Raw genomic sequence first — 16,529 nt, 5'->3', positions numbered from 1 at the left:
CATTGCCAACCAGTGTGGAAGCAGTAGCCTGGCAGTAGGAGCAGTAGGTCAATTACATCACCAAGTAATTTAGGGTCAGGTGAGGATCCTGGCCATAGGAACTTCCATTTTCACCACAGTAGTTCTCCAGCATGCAGTCCAAGGACTATTGGATAGAAGCTACAGGAAGGCAGGTTTGGGCACAGTGTAAGCAACTTGTCATGTCAAGGGACTGAGTGACTCTACTGGATAATTGTTAGGCAAGAGGTTGCATACTGGTGACCAACATGGTTACTTCCAACTCTCAAATTCTCTGGTTACACTAACCCACCACTTGTGTCACCTCATTGACATTTGATGAGTTGACCCATCTACTGTTTTGTTTATATAAGTTTATGTTATTACATAAGAAAACAGCTTCCACTTCCTGTAAACCCATCATTTATTTAAGGATGTTAGCTCTTACAAAGGCTACCCTTATTGTGTAGTTCATTTGAATAAATAACTGAAGGTCCAGATACAGTCCAGAAATAGCCAAATCAAAAAGTTTATGAAATGATACCTTTTTCAAGCTTCTTGAAACATAATAAAGGTAAGATAGGCTAATAAATAAAGGTAATACTTGAGGTTGAAAATAGGTACAGACAGCAAAATCCCTTTTTGTAGGAAAAGGTATGAATATTAATAGACTACAGTCTGAATGGTTATACACTCAAATGCTAATACTTCTAATTGGTGGGATTATAGGTTTTTGGTTCTTATATATTTCAAGTGATGAAAGTATGGTTTAAGGGAAGGGACCAGAACTCACCTACTTATACATATTTCTAATTATATTAGTCAGCTTGGGTTGTCATAACAAAGTTCCATGGACTGGATGGCTTAAACAACAGAAATTAATTTTCTCATGGTTCTGGAAGATAGACCTCCCAGATCAAGGTCCAGCAGGGTGAGTTTCTGGTGGGAACTCTTTTACTGGCTTGTAGATGGCCACCCTCTTGTTGTATCCTCACATGTTGGGGAGAAAGAGAGATGTCTGGAGTGTTTTCCCCTTCTTTTAAGGCCATAGTCCCTATCATTAGGGACCCCACCCTTATGACCTCAATTAACCTTAATTACCCCCTAAATACACTGTATCCAGAATTCATCATATAGGAGGTTAGGGCTTCAACATTTTTGGAGGGGTGGAGAACAATTCATTCCATAGCACTTATGCTCACCACAAACACCAAAAATAGTTGGTTCATTGGACAGTGAATTTTGTTAGGACAGTGTGGATAAAGTGAAGGTTCCTGTGGCCAGGATTCTCACCTGGCCCTCCCAGGTCGGCTAGCTCACTACACACATGTGGGCAATACATTGCCATTGACTCCAGAGCTCCACCCAGTGTTCTGGGTGACACGGTGGCAACTGTAGGGCTGCAAGGCTGCAGGAGAGCAGAGACTGGAGTGGTGGCAGCACCAAGGACAGAGACTGAGATGGCTGCGGGGGGCAGAGAGGCCCAGAGGCAGAGACCAGCTTGCTGCATGCAGGCTCACTCTGAGTGGATGGGATTCTATTGATTGACCTGCCACTGTGGGAATAAAGTTAGGTATAAACCCTTTCTCCCCAAGAACATCTCACTGTCATTTTTCGGTCTCACTGAATCCACAGTGAACTTGCCTGGGGCTGAAACTCATTAGCAAGACAGGAACAAAACGAGAGGTTCAGTATTGTGGGTCATTAGCAGGTATTAATCTGAGTTTACACTCAATAGATGTGAAGTGCTTAGCACAGTGCATGTTACCAAGTGCCTCCTGCCCCTTCTCTATCCAACCCCAGCCTTAGGTGTCCCCTCCTATTAGGTTGAAAAGCACTTTCCAGAAAGAGCCCAACTAAAATCCCAGCCGTTATTCACTTTAAAAGATTGCTTCACACCCTGTGTTTTCATTTCTTCATTTCTGAGATAAGGGGGTCAGTCCACATGACCTCTTCTTCCAGGGTTCCCTAATTCTAACTCCAGCTCTAAGGAAAAAGCACCTAATATCTCCAAGTCAGAACCCACTTGATCTGGACAAGAGGAGAGCCTTTCCCATGTAACTGATCTACTAAAGAGGCTTTCCTCCAACCATTTTGTTTGGCTGAAAAGAGTATCCTTGTGTACTTCCATTCCTTAGAAGACCACTAAGAATGAACCACAGGAGCCTTAACACGATTATATTTATTTTATTGCTGCATAAGAAAATGAAAGTAAACTGTGAAAAGCTGCAAAAATGTGTCACTTCATGAAGATTATAGAGCAATGGAGGCACCCATTGTAGAAGGTTTAAAGTGGATTACCCTGTAGTGTGTGCAAGGACTTCACACACAAAAGTCATTAATGGTGAGATTACTGAAAGCATCTGCCAGCTGGAATTTACACACCAACAGAAAATTTAAAAATGAATGTAAAGGAACACTGGCTACCCCTGATCTCGTAGCCAGGGAGTGCGGGTGAAAAGACAGAAGATGCCAAAAATCTCTACAACACAAAGGTCTACAAAAAAACAAGCCCCAAATCAAGACACACAATGTTGAAATTTGCTCTTGGAAGAAGATCCCCATTTTATGATGTTTGAACACACTCCTTCTCCTGCTGGATAGCTGGGGGGAAATAAACACACAAAAATATTAAGAATGTATTTTCCTAACGTTAAGTTCAGTTTCTTCCAAAAGAGCTCTTTGCTGCCAATCAAGTCATTGGATGCTGTCAATCATGCTTTAAATTCAGATTGTCAAAGCACTAATCATATATCCTTACAGTAGGGTAGGTGTGTGTGCGTGTGTGTGTGTGTGTGCAAGTTAACCAACTGAACATTCATTAGACTGTATATTAACTATGTGGTTTTCTTCTCATTTGAGAGGTAAATCTGTGGTGTTGCCACTTTTCCATAGGTTATTCTGAGACTGAAGAGCAAGTAAAACATTTCTTCATATTTTCAATATACAATTAGGAAGTTATACTCTTTCAGACAATTTTGACTAACTTTGGAAGTTTCAAATAATGCTGACATCAAAAACATGCACCTTAGCTTGAAGTTTCTCCAGCAGGCTGTAAGTTGAGAGGGCAAAATGATCCCTCGATCCCTGGGAGACTTGAGTATACCCAAGATCTAAGCTGATTCTCCCACCTCATCTTGTTGTCAGGTGGGGAGACGGCCACAACTGCAGAGTTGTACAGCTCTTTAGGGATGAGATCACAGAGCCAAAGTGCTAGATGCAGAAAAATGGCAAAAAAAAAAAACAACCAAAAACTGGACAAAGCTAAGATAGTTCTAATACTAAGTTCAGTATTCCAAGATTGACTTTAATGTGGCTTTTAGTAATTTTCCAACAAAAAGCTGTTTTTTTTTTATTCCCCCATTACTACTAGGGCCTATGTTGTGAGAACCACTTATACAAAACCAGGTAAGAAAGCAATTATTTGGTATTTTTATATGTTACATTAAATATATTGGTGCTCTAATTATTGCTTACTGTGTGGCAAAATTTACTAGAAGAGTTTATTTACTGAACATACCAATTTTCACCATTGTTTGTCTCAACTAGAGAGCCTCCCATGACTTACTTTCCTTTGAGGGAAGAGTATTTTTTTCTTTAGTATTAGTTTTCTTCAGTTTCGACCTGTCAAACTTTTGCACTTTGAACAGGTCTGGCTTATCACTCATCTTGACTAAAAGAAAGGCTGAAAAATAAAAAAACATTTAAAAGAGACTTACCTGATAGAACCATTATCAGACTAAGGAGAAACAGCCAAAAATGTGACATTTACTATCAATGTGTATTTTACATGCTGATTTTCAACAAAAGAGCAACAAATCTTAGAAGAGTTGTGTTTTTATTAGAATACTTTTTAGTCCATATCATTACCCCATTTCTGATAGACAATAAATGCCACTGAATTAGGATGCACTAGAAACCAAGATGCTCTAGAAGCCTGGAGCCAACGTGTCTGACTCTTAAAATTAGCAAAAGTAAAATGAAGGTGATAGAGACACATGAGCAAATAAGGGTAAGAAGAAAAAGTAAGGACTGGGTTTAGCCAGCTAATGAATTTGTAACAGGAATAGCATTATTTGAGCATGTTCACTTTTTATTCAACTACTTTTGTGGAGAATTTTTCTGGGGGCAGGAGATAGGTAGTAGAACACATGAAAAAGGGTAGCATAAATTGGGCTAGTTTCTTTCCATTTTTTTCTGCTCCAAAATGGTAAATTAAGGAGCTACAAAGAGAGGGAAGGGATTTAATCAGTCATAACTAATTACACATCTCATAAAGTTCCTTATAGCATTGGTTTGTAAATGCTATGAGAAGGCACAACAAATAGAATCAGACCAAGGACTTCAGCAGAACGGGATAAACCGAATAGAGCTGATTTTTTATTTCGCCATATTTTCTCTGCAAAGGGAGAGGCGAGGAGATGAGGTACCCTGTGACCATTCCGGGTTTGTCCAGCGGAGACATTAGGAGACCCCAGAGCCAGGAGGCAGAGCTCTCCCGCGCGTGCCTGGCCCCATCCTGGCCGGGGAAGCCGCGTTAAGTGCCCAGAGTAGAATGGAGACGGCCCCAAGCAGCCAGAGGTCCCCCAGTGTGCCCCCCGCCCGTCGAGGTCAACCTGGGAAACTGAGGAGTAATCAGATGCCAGTCTCCAGAGGTGGGGAAACAGGGGCTTCAAATAAATAACGACAGAGCTGGGCGCACGGGCCAGTTTGTCAAGAGCATCGTCAAAGAAGGATCATCGCTGCCGGGCGCCCAGCGTTAACTTATGGGCCACGGGAGGGGAGATGGCGAGGGGCCAGCCCCAGAGGGCTCCTTCCGGTTGGCCTCAACCTGCTCGAACTCGCTGCCTCGGACCCGCAGCCACAGCGGACGGGCCGCTCTTGGGGCCGCCCCCTCGGGCCTTCCAGGCACTCACCCTGCTAGGACTCGGCCGCCTGTTGGAAGACGGCGGCCACGGCCGGCCGACAAAGGCGCGGACTCGCCAGGTGAGGGTGGGGGGGCGCAGACACCCAACGCCGGTCGGTCCCCAGGGCCCGACACTCCCCGCCCCACGGCCGCCGCGCCCTCCTGTCTCCGCAGTCTTCTGGCTCCGGCGGGGCCGCACGTCCTCACTCGAAGGCGTGAAGACCCGAGAGAGGCAGACTGCGAGGACGAAACGCTCCGCACGCTGCGCACGCTGTGCGAGGGCCAGCCTTCCCGCGGGGAGCCCTGGGGCAAACAGCCCAGGAATAGGCCGCGCCCCAGAGCCCGCCCCCACCCTCTCCGATTGGCCGCGGGGTCCAAGGCCCGCCTCCTCCTCCCTCCCTGCACCTCAGCATCGCCCGCCTGGCCCAAGTTGCCTACGTGCCCTCCGCTCCGGACCTCGCTGCACCCGGAGCGTCTCGGTGAGGTCACGCCAGACTCCCCAAACCCCCGGCCCCGGATCCCGTCCGAGCCCTCTCTGCTTCGCGGGGGGATCCCCGGCTTGACTCGCCTCGCCTGCCTTTCCCACTGCTCTCCTCCTGAGGGTGAACGTCCCTGCTTCCCAGGTATGCTCACTGCCCCACGATAATAGGGGCCTCTACAAGAAGCAGTCACTTGTTGCCCACGTAGCTTTGAGCGTCTGCAGCTCCAGATCCCAACCCAAGGAGCCGCGACCAGTTCTATCAGCTCTCTATAGCCATAGGAGCCTAAATCCTCTGTGGCAACCAAGCAGTGGTTTGGAAGCCATACTCACTGTTGTCTGTTCCAATCCTTGGCCAGGTCACGGAGGAGGGGTGCTCATGGAGAAGGTGGGCGCATCAGGGCCCTGCACCCCCACAGCTGGGCATTTCTGTGACAGTGGTGCTCTCTTACGTAAAAGTCACGTTTCCGATGTTCTCAGCCAGAGAGCGTGACTAAGTCAGTCAGGGAATTGTGATCAGAGGAGAATCTGCTGAGGCTTTTCATCTTTCTCGCTCCGGCCCCTCACACTTTGCTTGGCCCTCAGGAGACGCTGGGCAGCTATCTGTCTACAGACTGAAGTAATAAATCCGAGCTAGGGCAGAAATTTTGCACAGCAGCGCCACCCAGTGTCTCCTTTGGGGGAGGTAAGTGAAGATCTGGTGGTTACTAGAAAGGATCAAATGTTCAAGATGGTTTTCTGGATACTCATCCAGAACCTTAGAGCATGAAGGTTAATAGGCAGACAGGACTTTGGCTTTTGCCTGTGTCCCGTATTCTCCACATGGCTTGTGTGTGCTGGTGGAGATCTACATAAATCAGCAGTCACTCTCTGCACAAGGATTTCTCAAGCTATCCTCACCTCTCTGTTCCCTTTTCCGGGCTCTGGTAGCATGCTGAGGTAATTTGTATGAGCTTTGTATGTTTGTTGGAGAAACTTTTGAGATGGAAAGGCATGGTCACTCAACAAATAATACTCACTGAGTACCTACAATGTCCCAGGCATTAAATACAATAAACATCAGTGTTTGCACCGCTCGGATTTGAATGCTGTCAACATCTGGGTGTACTTACCTTGCCTTTTCTCTTTAGGGAATAAAAGCATTACAGAAGAATTGACGTTTCCCTGACCTGCACCCACTGCCGTTCAGCCTCGCACCTTGCGCACATCCTATCCTGACTGCGAGGAGTAGTTTCTAGCTCTTTTTCCTATCATGACAGATCTATGGGACCTCCGTTTCCAGGAGCAATATGGGCCATTGTGTGGACCAGTGCTCCAGGTGTAAGCCTGAGCTTGCACATCACTTGGGGTCCACAGGAAGGCCCAGGCACCCACCAAACCCTCCCTAGCCCAAGCTTCAAGCTCTAGCTTGAACCTATCTACCTAGAATCCATCAGCACTCATCAAGTGATGATGTGCCAGTCACCGTGAGAACCCCAAGGTCCCCACGGTAACCCTCAACTCCCACATTCTAACCTCCACAGGGTCCAGGCCCTGGGCAGTAGCTGTCATGACACCATTCCTCTGGCCCAGGGCCAGCCACTAGGCCAACATTCCTTGAGTCAAGGAGGCAGAAGTGGGCTATCTCCAGTGAGCAGAGGGCTTTCCGAGGCAGGAGTGCAAGGCGGAGGCAAGGGGGTGGAGGAGACAGAAGGGCAGGGCTGTCAGGGGCACGGCCCCTCCCTCCACAGGTCACATCATTCCGCCTGGTCCTCCAGCGGGTCCGCGCATTGCCCAACACGTGTAAGATTCCTCAGGCAAGGAACTAACTAAGACAGGCACAGGTTCACAGGGACCATTGGGAGAGAAGATGGCGATCCTGAAAGGGGGCCACAGGAACTCCACCCCACGCGGTGCTGGGGACTGACACTTTACTCCATCTGGGAAATGTCTCCTGACCCATGGCTGTCTCTGGGGCCATCCATGGAGGTCCAGGCACAGACTGGACTGTCCTTTTTGCCCTGGTCCTGCCACAATGCTGAACCCCCAGTGAGGTGGCTCAGCCCTGGGCTCCTGCCCCATTCCCTCTTCTCTCCAGAGCATTTGGGGGGAGACCTGGAGGAAGGAAGGGAGGCAGGGATGGGGAGGCAGGCTGGACCCTACCTACAGATGCGGCTTCTTGTGGCACTAGAGGTGGGACCCAGGGCCATCTAGGTGGGAGCTTCCCAGGAGGACGGAGAGGGAGAAGGGAGAAGATGAGGGTGGAGGGAGGCAGGGAGGAAGGGAGGCAGCACTCGCCCTCTGCATCAGTGCACAAGGTTAGTTCCCAGGGCCCTGGAAGACTGGGGCGCTGGCATGTAGGTTGGGAGGCACAGGGCTGTGCACCTGGGCTAAGGGTGCTTGCTCCCATGTGCACAACTGCTCTGCAGTTTCACTCACTCTTCGGTTTTGTCTTGATTTTGGCAGCTCCATCCTGAAGTTGTTCCCCAGGTTACTCCTCCTGGTAAGTGTACTCCATGATCACTCTGCCCTCTAAGGGACACTGACACCGCCCACAGCCTCCTCTGAACCCTTTTGGTCTCGCCCAAGTTGAGTGTTTGAACCTGACCCTTAAACCTCCTGGGAGAGAGGAGGATGGTAACCGACCCATGTGGGAACCTGACAAAGGCTCTGTATCCTTCCCAACCATGTTCTCCAAAGCCTTTAGGGGCTCCATGAGGATGACCCCAAATGTAGTCTTGCCCACAGAATTTCCAGGAACCTTTCTCACCCGACCTGACCCTCACCCTCTCCTGGGCCCATCCTTTTCCTGATCATCCAGCACTGCCCCCTGGTCTGCAAAGCTGACTGCCTCTTCCTTTCCCCAGGATGGCCAGGACTCACGGCCACCAACCATCCCTGGTATTGAAGCCCGCAAGATGTTACCGAGGTGCATGGTGAGGAGGGGGGATCATGGAGGTTTTAGGCAGTGCCTGAGGAGGGGATCCAGCTGTAGTTCTGGGGACCATTTTGATTCCAGGGAAGTGTCTTTGGATCCGATGTGCTGGAGAGTCTAGTCCTGCCATTCCTGCAGCAGTAACTACCCCTGGGACCAGGAGGCTGGGTTGGGCAGGGACGGGAGGGATTTCCTAAGCTCAGGATTGCTCACTTCACCCTTGAAATCCCATGTGGGGTCCAGGCACAGACTGGACTGTCCTTTTTGCTCCCGCAAAGGTATTACATAATCTATGACTGCGGAGACTGACAAGGTCTCCTGGGCGCTTACCACATCGAGGCCTGCTTCTCCCTGACCGTTCCCTTCAGCTCCGAGGCGCCAGCCCTGTGAGTACTGCAGCTCAGACTCTGTTCCTGGGCTGCAAGGCTCCCCAGAACAGGAGGCCAGCTCCTGGGAACACCCACCTGGCCAGAGCGCCACCCTCATTCCTATTTTTTCTCCTAGAAGCAGCTTGTGCGAGTATGCCAAGGACAGCAGGAATATAAAGGAGCTCAAGGACCCCTGTGCGTGTGTGGTGGGCAAGACTGCCCAGGCCAGAGGGTGGGACAGGCTGATCATGGGCCCAGGGTGTGGCCGCCCCAGGCCTTGGCTTGCTTCCCCTCCCCCACAGGTCTGAGGGTTCAGCTCCTGAAGCACACACAGCATGAGGTCCTGCGCTCCCTGTGCATGTTGCCGAAAACTCAGCATGACCTCAGCTCCTTCGTGGTGGACACGTGGCTTGATACGGTGAGTGCCTGCCCCCTCCCTGGGGCCAGTCCAGGGAGCCTCATGTGGGTGGGAGGTTTGGGTGGTGCTGAGCGCACGGGCACTTCCCTTTCAGGAGACCATGCTCTGCTTCTCTGTCAGTGGGGTCTTCAAGGAAGGTGAGCCTGTGCAGGGGCTCCTCTGCAGATGCCTCATGCTCCCTCCCGTTGACCGGGCTCTCTCTCAGAGCTCTCCCAGCCTCCCTGTACCCTTCCCTGCCCTTCCTATTCCCGCTGTTGTTCTCTGCCTCCACTCTGCCCCCAACCGTCCAGGTCTGACCCACATCCATGGCTGTCGGGCCCCCACAGCTTGGGCACCAGCGACACAGGCCATGCAAATTTGCTGGCTCTCATCCTAGGTCTTCACCCTGTGACTTCAGGCCCAGTACCTAACCTCCCAGTTTCCTCGTTTGCACACTGGTAATTGTACCCACCTCTTGGGCAGCTGTGAAAAATGAATTAAATGGACTTGTGAAATGGTTGTCACAGGGCCTGACATACTGTAGGGGTCCTAGTTGCCCCCCCTTTCATGATGTCCTGACTCTCAGACAACGTTTATCCCCTTCAGCGGGAATACCAAGTCCAACCCTGACTGGGGGGAACTCTGTGAGAGCATGGGGAGCGTGCGGGCCTCTATGGGGTTCTGTTTATTGCCTTTGAAGTGGAAGGAGCATCTCAGGATTCAAATCTGGGACAGTCTGAGTCGAAAGCCCAGGGACTGCCTTTTGCCATATTCTCTCTTCTCATCACTCGGGTGATGGCATGGGCCCCTGAAACGTGGATACCCACACAGTCTGATGTGAGCCTCCCTTTTTAATAAGCCCTTCAATAGCTTGATCTTTCTTGAAAGGCTTTATAATCAGCTCAAAGGGTAAAAGCAAAAACCTCAAGTGGGCCTTCCTGCAAAGGCATACAATGAACCTGATTTTCTTGGGCAACTACCGGAAAAGTGTTCTCAAGCAGCAGTTAGCAAGTTCACCACTTCCTGTGCTCAATTCTATACTGCAATAGCTGTCTCAAGCATGTGCAAAACCGTTCCACGTTCCATGATTGTGTCCAGTTTGCCATGCTGTGAATTGGTGGGGGAAAGGGTAAGAAGCAGAGAGGGGGAGAAGACTCCATGCTGGGATAAAACAGCCATTACTTGGTGACCCGCATTCAGCTCTCTACACCATATACATTGCTGCATAAAACTGAATGCTGTCCTCACATGTAGAATATGCAGTTATGGATCCGAGGAATTGGTGATCCCGTCAATCAGTGTCCTTGCCGCTATTTAGTTTCCACACAGTTATGTCAGTATCTTTTCCTTGCTCTTTATAGTTGTATCCTCACCATTTGGTATTACTGGAGAGAACAAAATATTCAGGGCCACAGCAAAGCTGGGGGCTTTGTTGTAGTTATAATTCCTGAAAGTAACAAACAGGTCCTTGAACACTGGCAGTCTATGGGTACCTCTAACCAGAAGATCGAATGAACCAGAACTGACTCTACCTCTAACCTTGCCAGCTGATTGCACGTCCTTTCTTCACCACCCTTATAATGGACACCGCTTTGTCAGTCAGTGTTACTTAAACCAGGCATCACTAAAGTACTAAGAGTCCCCACTGACTGAACAGCAACTGTGCCAGGCACTGTGCCAAGCACTTCATGGGAGGAACTCAATTACCCTTCATGCTATGCCTGGGAAGTAAACAGTGTCATTTCCCTTTTTATGTGTAAAGAAACAGCCACAAAAGAGCGTCATGTGCCCAAGTTCGTGCAGATAGGAAGCTTGGGAGCCAACAATTAAATATGTCTTGACTAATTTGCGAGACTATGGCAAGATACTCCTACCTCTTGCGACTCAGTTTCCAGGCGTTCATTAAAAAGCAGCATAATTGGAGACCTTCAACCACTCTCACTCACTACTTTGAATGAGGACATTCAGTACAAGATCTCAGGGAGCCTCCCCATATCCTCCAGACCAGGACGAAGGCCCCTGGCATTTCCTCTTCAGGAAAGCCATGTCTTTGTCAACATCCCGTCTTTGTCATCCAAACTCTCAAGAACCGTGGAAGGTGTGTTATTTTCCTCTCCTTGTGAGTTAAATTGGCCTGCCACAGTTTCATAGATTCTGGAGAACACAAGAGACTTCTGGGTCAGAGAGGAAGGAATGTGCTACCCACAGAGCAGCTTGATGTTTGTGCGGTTGCCCTTGCTTTCTTCTCCCCCATTTCCCACACAGGTGCCATGCTGTCAAAAAGAAATGCAGTATAAGCCACACCAAAATAAAAGTGAAAACCTCCTAAAGTTAAAAGAAACAGGTGAGTTTAATTTTAGTGACTTTTATTTAACACAAAAGTGAACAAAAATGACAATTTCAACATGGAAACCAAGACATTGTTAGTTTTTACATTTCTTAGTAAGCCTTTGAAGTGCAGTGTGGACTTTCAACACGTAAGCAATATGGACAAATTACTGATTGTCCATTCTTTTTCTGACAAAGTCTTTGAAATGCCATCTGTTACCATTTCAACAAACAGTACACGCAATTCATTTACTAGCTCTTTTAACAGGTTCATCTAAGTCCAATGCTGTGTATTGTTGCCAAACATAGATGATGAAAAATGTTAACTATTTTTCTTCATTATCAATTTTTACATTCTTTTCTCTCAGTCTTTTAAATACGATTTGTTATTGCCTGTGTAAGCAACACGAACGAATAACTCTAAATTCCTTTTTACTGAGCCTTTGAAATTCATGTGTTGTCATTTCAACGTGGAAACAATGTAAGTATTCCATCAATTACCTTTCCATTCTTCTCTGTTACCAAGTGTGTTCTCATTTCAACAAGAGAACAGTATGCACCAATAATCATTTTTCATTCTGTTTTTCTTATGAAGTCATTAAAGTTCAGTGTGTTATTTCAACATGTAAGCAAGAAGAACAAGAAATTTTATAATCTTTTTCCTCAATGTCTTTGAAATACAGCATTTTATCATTCTGACATGTAAGCATGAACAGATCATTCATTAGTCATTTTCACTCTTTTCATACTAAATCTTTGAAATACAATGCTACAGTCTCAACAGGTAAATATAAACAATTTACATTCCTTTTTCCCTGTCTCTGACAGGCAGTGTGTTATCCTTTCAACATGTAAGCAATATAAATCAACTATCAATTAGTTATTCTACATCCTGTTTCTTACTAACTGTTGGATATGTGGTGTGCATTTAGCACCTGGAGTACATCACATTTCGGAGTAGCCAGATTTCTAGTGTTCACTGGCCACGTGTGGTTAGTGTGTACATTGAGAGCAGTGCAAACCTAATGGAAGATCACAGGAAGAAAACACGTATGAAATAGCATATACCATGAAGGAATATTCATGCACATGGCACATTGAGACCAATAGCAAATAAAAGCCTACTTAAATGGGGAAGAGAAAACCTAGCTGAGGAGGTAACATGTAAGCCATGACCTAAGGGTTGAGCAGCTGTATGTAAGGGAAGAAATGAACAAAAATCTGGGCCATGGAGGAATTATTTTCCCAAATGCCCTAAGAAAGAGTAGAGAAACAGACAAAACATAGGAGCAGCTGTTACTCTGAGCGGTTTGAGATCAGGGACTTGATCTTTCTTATCATATGGAACAGTACCTAAAGCACAATGGACACGGTGGGAGTGCATGTGAAGTAAAAATAATTGAGCCAGGGGTCTGAGACCTGCAGATGCAGCTAGCAACATGATGAAGACACCAGTAGGTAGTGGGGGTAGTTTTTTGGTTCCTTTCCCTTGCATAGGTTTTCTCATAAGCAACTGAAGGCAATCATACATACAAGTATTCAGGGCCCTCAAGGGTGAAATTATTGGCCTCTACAACTACCACAGCCAGAGAGAGTTTCAGTTCATGGGACTCGTGCCAAGGGCCTGTAAGATGATAAATGGAACCACCCCTGTGCACTGGGAAGTGATGGGACATGATTGGGAGAGCTTCCATCATGTAACCAACACTGTACTTATTAAGCAGAAGAGGATGTAGAGGGCAATGGACAACAGATTCACAGGAGCTTCCAAATTCCTCTCCTTCCTTCTTAGAGTTCCTTTTTCAGAGGTGAAGGACACAGCCAATCACCCTGAGCCCCATTTCCCTGAACAGTACAATTTTACATGTGTCTCTACAAATTAGGCCTTCAAGCAAAACACTGAGCGCTTTTGTGGCCACACATCAGTGCTGACACGACTCCTTGTACTATGGGAATCACGCAGAATGGGTAGTCCAAAGCATGTCATCCCGCTCTACCGCCTGCAGCATTGCCTTCAATTGGGTCTGAACTTCAGCCAACTGCCGTTGGTCCAAACTTTCACGAACATCCCACTGTCTATAGCAATGGACAGGGATGGGATAAATCACATGCTTCAGCTCCATCAAGGATGTTAGGTGATGCAGAAGGCTTGTGAGCACAGGCATTGTAATGGGGTTGAAGGCAAAGCTAAGGACACGGAGGCACGAACAGTGGCTCAGAACTGGCAGGAGAGCAGAGAGAGTGGAATCACTTAACATACAATTATTTATTTCCAGATGCTGCAGGGTACCCGAGGCCCTCTCCAGCAGAGTCTGGAAGGGCTCATGAGCCTCTGAGAATATCTGATTGTGACTGAGATTCAACTGCCTTAGGTGGGTGGCCTGAGAGCTCTGGGACAGGATGGTGACATCTATGCTGGACAGGCTACAGAAAGGCAGATTCAATGTCTTCAGCTGAGGTGGCAGCACTCTGCAGAGAGAAAAAGAAAAATTATTTCAGAAGAATGAGTATTGGATCAGGGAAGTGAGCCCTGAATAATAGACACCTAAGGTCTAGAATAAACTACCCTGGTTATAGCTTATTATGTTTAGTTTGATTAAGACCCACCTCAGCCCCTCCCCTGGGGTCATTTCTGTAATTATTTTGCAACAGTTCTTAGTCATGTGGGCTTTGGAATCAGACTGAATATATTTGTGACCATGAGAAAGTTACTTTCCCACTCGAAGACACATGTTCTTAATCTTTAAAATGTGCACACCAGTAATTATCATTACAGAGTTGTGCAGCAGATTAAGTGAAAAAAATTGGATAAACTTATATACAACATCACCAAAGGCCACTCCTGGTCACTTATATGGCGAGGACAGGTCTGGGAAAGCAGCCAACTGAAGGCTCCCTTTGACTAGTTCCCACATGAAACCTTCTCCATTCAGTGTCTAAGCCTTGGGGAAAACACAGGAGCAAGAGGATCTGGCAGTGTTAACTACTGTGGCCAGTCCAGGGGGATGTGCATCAGTGTTACAGCATAAGACTTTTCTCCATCTGAACGCCTCCTCTTGCTCTCTAGAGAGCTGTAGACACCACTAGGACTGAGACTTTTACTAATATACTTACAGACATCACAGAGTCTACACACGGTTGGCTGAATGAATGCACGAATGAGCACAGCTTCCTTTTCTAACCTTGTCTTTCTCCTCACCATGAAGTACCTCTAGCCTGGCCAAATGCTAATTCCCAGCACTTCCCATGCTGAGGTACAAGGAGAAATACTTTACAAGGAGCTTAGGAATATCTAAGCATGCTCTCTTCTCTTACTCATGGGGTATGCAGGGAACCCAGGTTTCTCAAACCCGCGCACCTGAGAAGTCTCTGCAATCGATCTCCGAGGCACAAGGCAGACAAGTCGAGCTCTTGGAGGCTGTCCAGCTTCCCAAGACAGTTGAGAAATGTTTGGAAGTGCCTCCCCACAAAATATGTAAAGATGATGTTAGGCAGACGAAGGCTGTACAGGTTGGCCGTCTGAGTCACAAGATGGTTGACTTTCCTCAAATAAGCCTGATTCACCTGCAGGTGATCAACGCATCGTGGATCCAGAAACTGCAGCATACTTCTGTGGGCAGAGATGTTATCAATTACCAAATCTCTGCAGCAGAGGTGCAAAGACCCAGAGCTCTGCCTGACTTTACTCTGAAGAAAGGAAAGAAATTGCTGTGTTCTCAAGGTTCCATCGAGGGAGAGGTCCACAAGTAATTCCACAGTTTCCGAGGCTGAGTGAGGCTCTGACTCTGAATTATTAAATCCGTGGCACCTGACGCTATGCTGAGCTTCTTCTGTTCTAAGAGTAGAGTTCTGAGAGTAAGCACAAGACCGAGAGCAGGAAGAAAATGTGGTTTCCATCTCAGAGCATATTATGGAACAGTTCGGGTCCTGCCTTAAATCTAAGAGCCTCAGTTTTGGGCCCCTGTAAGGAGAGGAGACAGAACACATGAGAGGTATCCAATTTTAATGTATTGCCCCTAGATCAGTGTTGAGTACAAGGCACAATACCCTTTATCCCTGGTTTTTCACAGCATATGTCATTCACCAAGAATTCCTTTCCTAAAAATTCAGTACCTTTCATTTTTTTCCCCCTACTTTGTTCACCTCTGGTCTGTTCCCATATCAATGCCCATGTCCTTCTTCTATGTAATTATTTACACCCAGGAGGTAGATCCATCCATAGTATCCTCAGTCACCTCTATTCTGTAATCAAGTCTGTGAGACATTAGAGTCATTAAGGTGACCCCAAGTGTTGGATCAGTAGCCCCACAGTGATCTTCAGCATTCACTACTGGCTACTTTGGGAAGACTGTTAGGTATTCCCCTGCCCCAGGCTCCAGCACACTCTCCTGCTGACTCACTCTATTGCTACTGGATATAGTCTTACCAGGAAGAAGAGTTCTGGGCAGAGAGGAGCTGCAGACCATCAATCATGGCTTCCAAGATGTCGTAGTCTAACCCTTGTACACTCAGTGTCCCGATATGGAGACAGCGAAAGGGCCAAACCCTCACCATTGCCTTCAGTATCTCCTTATGTCTGCCCATGAAGGCAGGAATGAACAGTGGAACAAAGAGGGCTCTTGGGAGCTCATCCAGGGCATGGATAGCTGCCAGCTCATTACTCAGCAGACTCTTTGCAGCAAGCTCTAACAGAGTGCCTGTGGTCTTCCGGTCCATCTTGAACCTGCTTCAGGGTAAAGAATATTTAGAAATCCTAAGGGGATATCTACAGTCATCTGTTTGCCTACAATGTCAGGTTTGCAAAAAATATTTATTGAATAAATATACGGTGAACTCTACTAAAGGGATAGATCACAAATAGGCTTGTGTGTTTAAGTACGCGTGTGTGTGCACACACACACGTGCAATAAAATGCCCCTAGAAATCACAGCTAAGTTAGCAGTATATGATGTCTACCACAGAGCTGTCTTCCTCCCAAAAGGATACCGACCAATCAGAAGGAAAATGTAAATCTACACAAAAGCCACACTCTGATCATTACTTTAACACAGAGAATGCACAAAGTTCAATGTAATTGGGAGTAACAAAAATAATAAATTCCAGCACACAGGCTGTCATACTCCCATCACTAGGCTTTCTGG

The 16,529-nt window shown here is 47.2% G+C and overlaps 2 protein-coding genes across 2 annotated transcripts; both read right to left on the bottom strand.

Annotated features, from left to right (window-relative positions):
- Positions 1–2,174: 2,174 nt before the first annotated feature.
- TMSB15A (thymosin beta 15A) lies at positions 2,175–6,234 on the bottom strand. Its single transcript, XM_073227691.1, has 4 exons — positions 5,715–6,234; positions 4,914–5,206; positions 3,566–3,682; positions 2,175–2,601 (listed from the first exon to the last, which is right to left on the bottom strand). Exons 3-4 carry the CDS (start codon positions 3,663–3,665, stop codon positions 2,564–2,566), a joined length of 138 nt encoding a protein of 45 aa, XP_073083792.1. The 5' UTR covers positions 3,666–3,682; positions 4,914–5,206; positions 5,715–6,234; the 3' UTR covers positions 2,175–2,563.
- Positions 6,235–11,410: 5,176 nt separating this feature from the next.
- LOC108408764 (melanoma antigen preferentially expressed in tumors-like) lies at positions 11,411–16,104 on the bottom strand. Its single transcript, XM_073227514.1, has 3 exons — positions 15,815–16,104; positions 14,747–15,349; positions 11,411–13,857 (listed from the first exon to the last, which is right to left on the bottom strand). Exons 1-3 carry the CDS (start codon positions 16,102–16,104, stop codon positions 13,344–13,346), a joined length of 1,407 nt encoding a protein of 468 aa, XP_073083615.1. The 3' UTR covers positions 11,411–13,343.
- Positions 16,105–16,529: the final 425 nt, after the last annotated feature.

This window comes from Manis javanica, chromosome X (assembly GCF_040802235.1).
Source record: "Manis javanica isolate MJ-LG chromosome X, MJ_LKY, whole genome shotgun sequence".
NCBI classification, from domain to species: Eukaryota; Metazoa; Chordata; class Mammalia; order Pholidota; family Manidae; genus Manis; species Manis javanica.
This window is presented reverse-complemented; position numbering and strand designations above follow the sequence as displayed.

Excerpts from the sequence above, each read along its gene's own strand:
- TMSB15A (XM_073227691.1), bottom strand. The coding sequence starts at position 3,665 with ATGAGTGATAAGCCAGACCTGTTCAAAGTGCAAAAGTTTGACAGGTCG. Across the intron at positions 2,602-3,565 it reads TACTCTTCCCTCAAAGGAAA|CTATCCAGCAGGAGAAGGAG; the intron begins GTAAGTCATGGG and ends ATTTCCCCCCAG.
- LOC108408764 (XM_073227514.1), bottom strand. The coding sequence starts at position 16,104 with ATGGACCGGAAGACCACAGGCACTCTGTTAGAGCTTGCTGCAAAGAGT. Across the intron at positions 15,350-15,814 it reads GCCCAGAACTCTTCTTCCTG|GGGCCCAAAACTGAGGCTCT; the intron begins GTAAGACTATAT and ends CTCTCCTTACAG. Across the intron at positions 13,858-14,746 it reads CGATTGCAGAGACTTCTCAG|AGTGCTGCCACCTCAGCTGA; the intron begins GTGCGCGGGTTT and ends TTCTCTCTGCAG.